At 44.1% G+C, this 12,542-nt stretch overlaps 1 protein-coding gene across 2 annotated transcripts in view; it reads left to right on the top strand.

The window, feature by feature from the left end:
• dmd (dystrophin) overlaps nucleotides 1-12,542 on the top strand; it is a 234,151-nt gene that overhangs the window by 182,939 nt on the left and 38,670 nt on the right. The window contains exons 64-67 of one of the 2 annotated variants that reach the window (XM_034677504.1): nucleotides 144-290; nucleotides 1,627-1,689; nucleotides 4,448-4,511; nucleotides 6,760-6,820. In XM_034677504.1, coding sequence (XP_034533395.1) covers nucleotides 144-290; nucleotides 1,627-1,689; nucleotides 4,448-4,511; nucleotides 6,760-6,820 — 335 coding nt within the window. The remainder of the gene's footprint in view (nucleotides 1-143; nucleotides 291-1,626; nucleotides 1,690-4,447; nucleotides 4,512-6,759; nucleotides 6,821-12,542) is intronic. The other variant, XM_034677505.1, reaches the window with a different exon arrangement.

Below are 12,542 nucleotides of genomic sequence, written 5' to 3'. Positions count from 1 at the left end.
GTGTTGGAACAACTGAGGTGAGACGCAGGACTGAACCCAGGGCTTCTAACAGCCTGTCTCCATCTCCCATCTGTCCTCCAACTGCTGTAAACAGTGCAGCACCACAAACATCCTCTGTATCTGTGTGTGTGCGTGTGATGCAGGAGTTCCAGGATGAGATCGCCCCAATTAAGGATGACGTCACACACATGAACCAGTTGGCGTCCACTTTCGGCCCACCGGACATCCAGCTTTCACCGAACAACCTGGAGCGCATCGATGATCTGAACACACGCTGGAGGCTGCTGCAGGTACGCGCTCTGCACACAGATGCACATACTGAACACATGCATTAGACTCTCTTTAAAAGTTAGTGTGTGTGTGTCAGCATATGTTGCCTCATGGGGGAGCTGAATTAAGCACAAGAAGCCCACACTCACATACATACACCCCCCCCATGTGTGGGTGATCAGAGGCAGCACAGGGTGCGCCTCCGTCAGTCTCAATAAGCCCGGTGGCAGCAACGCTGGAAGTCATGACAGTGACGCTTACCGGGGGTGACACATCGAGCCAATCAGCTGCCAGAGAGACGCAGCTTTCACCAAGGAGTCCCGGGCGGAGACGGGCGGCGCGGTGACAACACGGTGACGGGACCAGACGGCCGGTCTCTCTGAAGTTAGCACCTGACCAGATGCTTACACACACACACACACACACACACAGACGAACACACTAACTTTTGTGTTGTGGTGAAGGTGAGGGCATCGGTATAGGGAGATGAAGAAGTAAAACATAAGGGATAAGGTATGGTTTCCTGTCTCACCCTGATGGCTTATTCCCTGGCTACTAACCAGCTCCTAACTTCAGATACAAACATGTTACTTTACTGATCAAATTCAGACCAATCATGAGGCAGATTGTCTCCTCTTAAAGCTCCTGTGAAGAACACTTTGGTGTGCAATATTTAAAGCAACTCAATAACACATTTACTAGCTTCAACCACGTCATGATTCATCTTCAGTTTGAAGAACACAGAGTCCCAAAAAGCAAGAATGAACGCTCACAATGTGTGAATCTAAGCATATGTGGAGGTCTTGAAACTGGTGGTATGCTCATGTGAAGAAAATCATCCAGATATTATGTCCTCAAGTCATTCACAGCTGTTTGAACAATTAAAAACCCTTACCATGGATTTAAAGTGGAAGATTTTTATCACCCTCCCTTACCGCCTGACATTTCTCCTCTCTTTATTCTGGAAAGGATACTTTCTTCCGTTTCCACTTAAGTGCATAACATAAAACTGTAAGCAGAGAGTCAAGTGTTTCATTTGGACTCAAAAGCGAGTTGAACTGCCAGTTTTTTAAAAGTCACTCTCAGTTGCAGGTGGTTCATTGGGAGCAGAATGTTTGCCCAGGAAATTTGGCAACACTTGAAATGGCAGGCTGGTGGAGAGAAATCTGTGTGTGTGTGATTGTGTCCATGTTTCAGAAATGTACCTAATGTGGTTGCGTGAGTGTGTCACCTGCACATTCAGGTCATTTCAGTCGGTCCACAGTGTTCTAAAAGGTCGCAGCTGATTGGTCGAGTAATTGCGACAAATTCCTCCTCAACTATCCCACTCCTCTCGTTTGTTGTAATTCTGATTAGGTTACCGTGGCTTCTGGGAAAAGCAGCTCAGGCAGGAATGGATTGGGTGAGGTGCACTCGAAGGTAACGCCATTGTTTGCATTTATGTCACATGGCAACCAAAATAAAAAACAAAGGACTGGTCATCACTGTCTTATCGTCATCCTCTGTCCTCCATCTCATACCATGACACACACTGACGCACTCTCTCCTGTCAGTGTGTCATCAGTCGCCCTCTCCTTGAGGTTGTTGATGAGCGTTAATCAGCCGATGTGTCCACTCAGCCTGGATAATAACACGTCTCAGGCCTTCTGCTTCTAGACTCCCATCAAAGGAAAGTTGAGGCGCCTTTAAGCTTCCCTTTAAGTGATTCACTTTTTTACTTCCTGGAACAAAAATCTGCCACTAATCAGATTCTGCCAAGGCTCCGCATGCCGGCCGGAGCTGCATGTGTTGCCTGGGAACATTGGATCGTCGTACATTGTGTCAGGAAGGAACTGGGATAGCAGACACACAGCAGCTCCTCCAGGGACACTCAGGGTGCAGCTTGCTGGCAACAGACTGAACTGATGTCTGTGACTGTGAGCATCAGCTGGCTTTTTTTATGCCTGTTATACATCTGATAAAAAAAAGGCGTGATGGAAGCAGCAGATTTGAAGAAACTCTCCTCAATAATGCTGCAAGCATCCATCCTCCCTGAGGCTGCAGAGTTCTGCAAGCTGATAAACAGTGGTAGAGATGCATTTATCTTCTAAATAATGAATGTGGCTCACTGAGCAGCGAAGTGATTTGGGGCTCTCTGACCTTTATATGCCATCCTCTAAAGGGTGTGTGAGCGTTCGGTGGTCCAGTTGAGTGCAGACGAATAGCAGCTCTTGGCTTTCATCTTCAAACTGCATGAATTTGTTTGACACAAGATAAAAAAAACAACTTGAAAGACAATGTGCCGGACCGCTCTCGTGGACTTGATTCCTCGTAGCCGTTGAGAGGCTGATGGAAGAGGATTAGGGCTGCTTAAAAATAAGAAATAAGGTGCAATATTTTTCTTTTAATTCTGAGATCAAAGTTAGAATTTTGACTTTAATCACAGGATAAATACAGAATAGTACACCTTGATTTTCTTTTCCAGTTGCTCTTATCCTCTTCTGTTGGAAACGGTTAAATAGAACGGACTGCAGTAACACGGCACTTAAATTCAAAGTGCCTCCCCTCTTACACCAGGATCACACCAGCTCCTTAAAAAACCCCAGCCCTCTCATCTAGCTTCAAAGAAAGGAATCTCTCTGTCAGTATAGATTCACTAAACGTTGCTCGAGTTTGTTTATGAAGATCAAACTTGACGGGTGTGCTGTTGAGGACCCTGGGGAGCGCCGCGTTGATGTTCTCCAAAACTGTCTCGTCCCCAGACAACAGCGCGGGCGTCGGTACCAGCCCGAGGGATCACGATGTCAAGTGTGAAGTCAATCAGATAAGCAGTTTTTGGCTACCCCTTGAACAGTAACCCCTTTTTGTGTTTGTTTGTTTATAACTGAGCAAATCCAGCAGAGCATGAGAGTCAATCCAGGAGCAAAACAACCCAGGATATGTTCTTATATACATGTCATATTCCTAGTTGTTGAATCCTGTTGCTTGAGTATACTAAGCCCTTGTACCCGAGTCTTTAAGTGCATTAACATATCCTCCAGACTTCTTGTTTGGTAGTTCATTGTCCCACACCGGCGTGGCCTGTTAATCCCCTTCATCTGGGGTTTAGTGTCTGGCACGAGGAAACTTTCTGTTTCCCTCCTCACTTGTGAATATTTCAACAATTTGCTTGACTTTTTGTACTCGTCACTTCTCCTACCTTTGGTGTCACAGATTTTTAAGGTCTAGTTCTTCTTCTTTGTGAGTTTTTATGTCACCATTTACAGTAAGAAGTGTCTGACCAACAACAGAACCAAGAGTGTTGATGTCTGCCCAGCGTTTTCCCTCTCTGCCCAACCTTTGAGTTTGATTTCAGTAGTTTGAAGTAGGGAGTCCCTCATGTAGTATTCAGTTCAAACAACAAAGTGAGAGGTAGGAATCTCAAACCATTGTTACAGTGAAAGTTCAGTTTACATAAACCGTATACAATTGCAGAATCAGTGCCAGCGAAACCAGCCAAGAAAACAGGTGTTTAAATTTGGATCAATGACAAGCTAAGCGTTCGCAGTTTAGATGTGAATCTGTGAGCCAGGAGACAAGTGTGTATTACCCCCGCTGGGCTTAGCCCCACCTCTCTCTGTGTACCTACAGGGCCGCGCTGATTTGGCACAATTATCTCAACTCCATCTAGATCGACGGCTCATTCCGAGCTGAAGGAGACTCACAGGAGACCGCATCCTCTCTAATTCCTCCACTACAAATTCAATTATCGCTTCCATGCTCGTCTGTGTGTCTTCTCCCCTCCCTCTCCTCTCCTTCCGTGTCTGCCCATTCTCACTGCGACTTCGTTTTCAAGAGGACATTGTGTGCCGCTTTTTATGTTGACACATACTCACAGATCCCCCCCTCATATTCCTACCATTACTTCCTACAGATATTCACTATTTCTTTGGAGAAGAAACATTTTTATATGTTGATTTATGTGACTGCAGCTTAAATAATATGTTTTTGTTTTTTTGACAAGATTCAAAATGTTTATTGTGCTACCTTGGAATACCAAACTTGTTCTTAATCATGTTTAAGCCTGAAACTAACTTATATTTATGTCTTTAGCCACATTATTAACAAATAAACCATAAATGTAAATCTAATGTGTCGTAGTGATGAACTTCACTATCTATTTGTCTCTATCTAACTTCTTGTTTCTTCCCTCCATCAGATCTCCATCACAGAGCATCTAAAGCAGCTGACAGACGCTCACAGGGACTTCATCCTTCTGCACGGTGAGTCAAACAGATACAAATGTGCACGGCATGCATCATGCTGTTGACAGCTCACAAGATACTCAAGAGGCTGCTGCGCGCGTGTGTGAGAGAGAAAGAGATAAGACGAAAACGTGTCAGACAAAACGAGGCGCCCACCTCCTGACAGCATCTCACTCAGCGGCGCTCGCTAAGTGACGCGTTAGCGAGAGAAAGAGAGAGAGAGAGGAGTGCCACAGCGCTCGGCTGTCAACAGGTCACTGAATCCCTGAATAAGTGATGAGAGGGAGGGAGCACAAAGGCTGTCACTCATTTGGCTGCTCAATGAGCCCATGATGGTGTATTGATTTGTTTATGCAACTTGTTTTTCTAGTTTGATCACCAAATTCCAATATGACCCAGCGATTAACCCCACAGTGAGGTGCTCGACCATAACACAGCCACACATCGATGAAGAGGATGGATTTAAAGCCCCTCATTGATTGTTGCATTGGATATAAATGAGTTGAACATAAGATCATCTCTCCATCCACTTTAATGTGAGAATCCATCAGTGTTGAATTATGAAGACCTGTTTATGCTACTTGTTCTGTTTATAGTAGCTTGCCCACAGAGCTTTCATCCTATCATAGCTCAGCAACCGTAAAGAACATGCTAGGTTTCTCTCTGTCTATAAATGATAAATGACCTCTGTGTGAAATCTAAAACATATTCATTCTGAGTGATTTATTTCATTGTGTGCGTGTAAAGCCTCAAGATAGCCACTTATTATAATTTTAGTTGGTAGAGACTCGATTTGATGCCACATGTCAGTCATAATTTTAGCAAACTTTTCTTTGATGGACAATAACTGTTCATATTTCAAGCGTAAGTGCAGCTTGAGCTTAGTGATGGACAGTTTTTTTGCAAATGAGTATTTTACTGAGTCATTAGTATGAAACATCACGCATCCTCCACCCAGAGAGATGATAAGCTCTTACTATTGGGCAGATGATAAGAGTTCCCCCAATACAAAGTGAACCACTTAAAAGAAAAACAAAGTGTGGTGCAGATCTGGATAAAGTGCAATATATGTTGTTTATGATTTTCTTTGGTATGTGTCAATTTCTTAACCACAGCACAGCAACACACCGCACTGTTAAAAAGCAGCTTTTGGTCTAAGCTCCCAACCTTCCCCTTCCTACATTCCCCACTCCCCCCTCATTCAAGAATCTTCCAGGTGAATAATACAGCAGCTGATAAAAATGCAGGACAGACTTGATAAGAGAGAATCTAAAATTGTAGTGTCAAAAGTATCTCATTATACATTAAACATAGCAGATTAATTATGTACAACAGTGCAACACTATAAAGATGATTTTTGTCATTAAACTGCGTCCACCTGGAGCCACTCATCAAACTGCTCGCTGCTTTTTCTCATCAATTCTCTTTAGCTTAATTACAGCTCATCTGCAGAGTAATTAAAAGAGCTAAGATAACAAAAGATCACAACATCGCTCACACGCTCACAGTGGTGATTAAAAATGAAGACCCACGGGGGGCCGGTGAGAACAAACCCAGGGAAGAAAGAAACAAAAAGTGAACTTGACACTTCAGAGACGACTGAACAAATGTTATATGACAGCAACATATTCTGTAGGATGGTTGAACAGAAACCAAGTACTTAAAACATCCTGATGTCAGTTTAAGAGACAGATTCAGATCCTTGTTTTCGTGAAATGACGACACAAACGTCTTGATAATGGAGCTGTAACACGTGCCGCTAATGGTGAGGATGCTAATGAGAGCAGGATGCATGTTTTTCATATCTCACTGCTGCGTCGATGCACTCTGCATGTGCTCTGGCAGCCGTCCCACGATGCATCGCTCTGTTTTTAACTGCAGCAAATTTTACCCGTGGGGCACAATAACGCTTATACAGCGGGTAGTTCCAGCCAAGCCGCCTGATTGGTCAGAGACGCATTCCAACTGTGCTGACAATTCCCACAAAGCACAGCCTGCTTTAATAGTTGGTGTGCCAACTCTTGTGGGCATAATAAGTGAGATAATTAGCCATATTTCTTGTTTTTCTGCTGCTTTTCATTATATTACTTTGAAGCAAACTTTTCATTACAGTCATGTCTTGGTAGCTGCTGCATACACACTTCCTGCCTGTGTGTGTTTGTGTGTGTGTTTTCTTACAGGATCCTGCAGTAGAATGTGTGTGAAGTGAAATAGCCTGCAGACACTTTGAGCAGTTGTTCTGACCCTTGTTTCTCTGTCTCAGCAGGATCCGTAGAGAGTCCCTTCGAGCAGGGCATCTCCCCAAACAACGTGCCCTACTACATAAAGTAAGTACCTCTAACAGGTCCACCAGGCTGCACGAACTCTGACCTGACTCACTCATAAGAGTCTGGTTGAATGTCATGTAAGCAACACAGCTTATCCACCTGCGTGCACTAACCTTTAACCAAGAAAATGCAGCGTGCTGTGCATCAACACTAAAGCCTGGAAAGCGAAGAAATGTCTGGAAACAAAGCATCCGTTTTCCTTGAGAAAGTGCCAGCAGTCAGTATTCCTCTGCAGCTGTGCAAACTGTTAAATTAAAAATAGTGATTGAGAACTCAGCATGAAACATTTATTGGCTCTAAGATGCTGCGCTCGTAGATCTGTTAGGGCTCTGACCTACATCTTGGTGCTGGTGATCAAAATTAAAAACACTCCATTACCGATTATTCTCCCATGATTTTGGCCTTTTGCGTTCCTCTGGGACGCCGGTTTAGATGGTGCCTGTTTCCAAAAGCTCTGTATATAAGGAGGTAGAGTTTCTGGGAACACCACAGTGAGTATTTCCCTCCTAATAAAGAAGTTATACACGCCCTATACGACTCTGATTTACCACTCCAGCACCATAAAGAATCTTTTCCATCACTATGCCTTTATACTTATGCACTGCACTCCATAACAGTGTAGTATTGATATACCAGTGTGTGATTTCATATTGCATTACACTGTTGTACGCACTGATTCTCAGCGGTGCACATGCACACAGCTCTGATTCTACACAACGTCACCTATCTCTGTTACTACCTCTGATGCAACATCAGTGGTGGACGGCCTGTGCTCTATCATTACAGGGTGCAGCAAAGTCCCCACCCTGTAATGGTACGAACATCGCTACAAAGTCAAACTCAACTTAACTTGACAGCTGTGAATATGAGCTACCAGACTCTCCTTGTGATAAAAATCTCAAACACGCCCAGGATTCAGGAGTATGCACTCTTAAATTTAGATCCCCAGAGCCGCCTGTGTTAGCAGTAACGTTGCATCATAACTTCTCCTCATCTTGTTCTTTGGCGTCCCGTTGACTTGAATCACGTCCTGTGAACAATCACCCAACATCCTGTTTGTTCAGGGTCACATGTAGGATGTGAGCTGCGTCTTAATTGTCGTTTCATGCTGACTTTTAACGCTTGGAGCTAGAGTGATTCAGTGTGTGCTCATGTCTGCTTGCTGTGTTCGCCTTGAGTTGGTATCTAATGATTTCTAATATTCATCCATGTAGCCTTTAGTGTCATACTTGGCGTCTTCAATCCATTATTCATCCGTCTGTACATCTGTCAGTTTATACATGTAGCCCAAAATCAATCAATCGACTCAATCTAAGAAGCAGAATTCACTGTTACACTCCACGTTTTGTGATTCTGCAAGTCACTTGAAGTTATGAGGGTAAGTTCCCCCCATGGGTTCCTTCAAAATTAGTTTTTCACTCTTCACACTCTTCCTTTTCCCGCCTGCTGACGACAACATAAATGATCTTTACCAGGAAAAAAAACCCGCCTGATATTAAAATATGAATAACAATATCTCTCCGCTATCCCAGATGTTTAATAAGCCTTTTGTTGTCTGTTGTTTTCCAAAAAGACTGCACGCTTCGACAAAAACCCCAGACATTATTTACTCGACTCTGGAAACATGCTTGTCGAGCAGTTGAGTCCCAGTTCACGCTGCAGTGTTTACTACTAATCAGCACATAGCAGAAGTTTTGGAGGTGGGGTGTGTTTTGCAGCACAGTAGTAAGCTCAGTGTTACAACTTCTGCCTCAGCGCTGCAGGGCGCACAAAACAGGCGTCTGACTGTTGGTGGCTTGGTGGAAGAAACAAACTCCACTGAGCCAAAAATGAGGCATGATTAGATGAATGTTTGATTTTTCAGGCATCAAATTATCCTGCTTATCTGGGAACACGTTTAGATTGTATCTGTTTGTTTTGGGGAACAGAAGACGTTCTTTTTAAAGAAGTTGGTAGAAATCCAACCATAAAACTGCAATTACAAGTCACAGTGAAGGAACCAAAGTCAGGAAAGATGGGCAGTGAAGGATGTAGAGATATTAGAAAGAGGATAAGGAAGGCAGAGCCAAGGAGAGCAGCCTCTTAGGGCTTGGACTCACCTGCCCCAGGTTAGGCTGTCCCCTCTACCTCCCCCTACCTCCCTACTGTAATGAGGGAAGATACAGGAGAGAAGGGAGAGAGGAGCCTGTTTTGGGCTAGAACTCACATCTGCTAGTTCAGGCTGTACACTCTACCTTCCCCATTTTCATCAGGGAAGAGAGGAGGAGAAGAAAAGAGATAAATAGAGAGGATTATGGGTAGTGTGCGGTGACTTCTGAAGAAGTAAAAAACATATATTCTTCTTGCTATAAAACACACCTTTGCGTATTTCAGTACAGTTAGTAGTTTTGCCTCTATGGCTGCACTTTATCTCACATTCCTAATGCGTTGGTCAGAATAACCCTGCAGTGTGATTGGTCAACCTCACTTCCTGCTTCTCCTACAAAGAGCTCATGCATCAAGCCAGAGCAGCTTGGTAATCAGCAACTAGCCGTGTGTTGTGTTTGCGTTAACACTGACTGAGTAGAGATGCATGTAAGCGGCACTACATGCTTGGACGTTTTTTGACATAACTCTTAATTAATTAACCACGAGTGAGAGAAAAGCATGAATCATGGAGGGAGGAGTAAAGAGAGAAGTGACAGATTCTCCTCTCCACATGCAGTGATGAAGCTGGACCCATCCAGATGACAGAGACCCTGTGAGTGCCAGCTGACGACACACACACTCACATACACACACACCTGTTTGCACGCATAATCATCCTGTACTGTACACAGCATGTGGGTTTGTATCCTGCAGGCTCTTAATTAGCATCAAATACATGCACACACATTTATACCTGTGCGTCCAGAAGTGTGTGGACACTGGCTGTTTTCGCCTGTCAGCTATAAGTAGAACCTCCTTCTGAAGTTGGGGTGCGCTGATATGAGAACCAGAACAGTCCAGAATTTGCAGCACAAAGTTGTCCCCGTGTGCCTCACTTTGCCTAAGCTCCTTAAACGATGAAACAAAACGGTCTACCACATTTTGCATTGTTGACAGGGATGTCTGCATACTTTTGACCATATTGTTTTCACACACACACACTGCAGGCCTCACACACTGCAGCAGGGACTGTGCAAACACACTATACACCCAGTGGACACACTTAATAACACACCCACGCTGTGCCTCGTGTATACAAACACACTCTCAAACATAGTCAGGGCACAGTGCGACAGCATATGGTCCACCAACTGCTTCATCACAAGTCTGGTGATGATGCTCCTCGAACCTGCAACATCCACCTTGTCCCACCCACCCACCCAACCTCCATACTGTGAGGAGGGTGCGTTTCATTTGCCTCACTGCAAGCAACTCCCCCGCCCCCTACCCGGGTGGATACCTGAGTTTTGAATCTATACCCGCCTACGCTGAAATCCACCTGACAGTTTGAAATCAGTAATCTGGATTTGTTTGGTTCTGCATCCTCTTCCTCGCTCTCTCATTGTCCCTCGGCTGCAAACAAACACACACACACTCACACACTCCTACACACACTCAGGTATAAAGCATACTGTTGTGCCGGGATAAAATAACAGTTGAGACTTGCCTATAAATTACAGGCTGCTCTGCTGTCTTTGCTGGTGCAACATAGCCTACATTTCTCAAGCCTTGAACACTGATTCCCAAAGCAAAGAGACCCCCTCCTCCTCCTCCTCCTCCTCCTCCTCCTCTTCCACCTCTCTCTCTCTCTCTCTCTCTCTCTCTCTCTCTCTCTCTTTCTTCCTGTCTCTCCTGTGGGCCTTGTAAAAGCAATAAGCACCTTTTTCTCTCTCCTTCTCTGCCTCCTTTCCCTTTTTGTTTCTCCCTGTTTTCTTGTCTTTCTTCTTTCTATCCCTCTTTCTCTTTCAGGGCCTTGAATTGTGAGAGTGTCTTGAAAAGCAAAATCTCTCTCTCTCTCTCTCTCTCTCTCTCTCTCTCTCTCTCTCTCTCTCATTCTCTCTCTCTCGTCAGGGAGGTGAAAAACCTCCTCGGATGGTGTCGAGGCTCCTTTGCTTTCAGAAACAGAGGGATGGGGGGAAGGGAGGCAGAGGCAGGGAGCCTGAGCTCCGCCTCGTCTCGCTGAGATTCGTCAAGTTTTGCAAAAGCAGATAGGGTCACACCGGAAATACGTGGGTCCATTTCAAAATAAAAGCACTTCATTGTTCTATTTATTATTTTTCCTGTAGTCAGGCTTGGTAAACCTGAGTCAGTAAAGGACTGGTGAACGGAACCAGTTTCCCTTATAGTGAGGTTGTAAATCCAGCTATTGTAATCCTTTATATCAGCTAACAGCATTGACACATCTGCAAATTTTACTCAAAGTAAACTCTTAATAAGGAATACTTGTAGGTGTATTTATGACACTGAAGTCTTAAGGAGTCATACATCCATACATTTTATTTACCCTATTTCTGACTGCTTTTTTGAAGATCAGATCTTTTTTTTTCTCATTACTGTGGCATGAAGAAACTTGTCTTCTGCATAGACTGCATAAATATGGAGATAATCTCTGTGCCGCACCGAACGATATCTGATTTGAAGTTTTAAGGCCCAACAATTGATCTTGCTTTATAAATAGGCATTTTAGCATGTGACCTAAAGGGGGTTCCTATGCTTTTCAGCCCGGACTCAAGTGGACTCTTGAGGAACTGCAGTTTTTGTAAATTCACATTGACTTATTTATTTTTTATTTATCACCTGGTTGTCTTGGTTTTCTTGGGATATCAGGATACTGTTAACACAAGAAAATTAATTGGAATTTTTACTAACCTAGAGAAAAAGAGTAAAATGATACATAATATTGTTTCAAGGAAATAGGTGAGATGTGGACAATACAATATTATTTTTTTTTTTTTGGTTATGGGTAAATGGCTTAAGTAAATGTAGGGGTGTTTGTCCGCTTTAATAATGTAATTATTAAAATGTAATAATAATGTAATAATGTAATTTGAAGCTTTTATTTTGAAGCAACAACCGGAAGTAGTCTTCTTGTGTATTTCGGCTGGTTTAACCCTCGTGTCTTGCTGGCCAGTCAGCCTCTGCAACCCACCGCTGCCGCTTGCAGTGGAACACACACCGACACACACATTACACACACACACGTAGGCTGCACACGGTTCTCTCGGACGCCTCTCTCCGGTGGTAGAGGACGCTTGGTCGGACCGCGGAGGGGGTCTGGATATCGGGAGATCGAGTCATTTCTACCGGACGCGGAGCTCTCTGGTCGTCCGGCGATGCGGGAGCAGCTTCGGAAGTGAGTGCTGGGCTGGGGTCGGTGATAAATAATGGTGATGGTAATTGTGCTGGTCGTAATGCAGTAAACCTGTTCACACAGAGAGCTGGGGCTGAGATCCCCCCACACTCAGCACAATACATTTACACACTTAGCTCTGAATATGCGCACAAATCGGGTCGTGGGTATGTAAAAACTGAAAAAACATGCCTTCAAATCTCATTTTGGACCCGGGGGGAGAGGTGTTCTGTCTTCTGGTGTGCTGTTAACCCACATCTACATGTCCGGGTGAATGTCACCTAGCATGATCCATGCATTCCGACTTAATAAAAAAATATGTTTCTCATATTTAACGGTGAGTGCATGAGAGGGGAGTTTTTTCCTCGAAATGGAATGAAATCCACGCGATTTGGTGGCCATTAA

The sequence above is a fragment of the Notolabrus celidotus genome, chromosome 24 (genome assembly GCF_009762535.1).
Source record: "Notolabrus celidotus isolate fNotCel1 chromosome 24, fNotCel1.pri, whole genome shotgun sequence".
Taxonomy (NCBI): domain Eukaryota; kingdom Metazoa; phylum Chordata; class Actinopteri; order Labriformes; family Labridae; genus Notolabrus; species Notolabrus celidotus.
The sequence above is the reverse complement of the archived record's forward strand: the minus strand, read 5'-3'. Positions and strand labels throughout refer to the sequence as shown.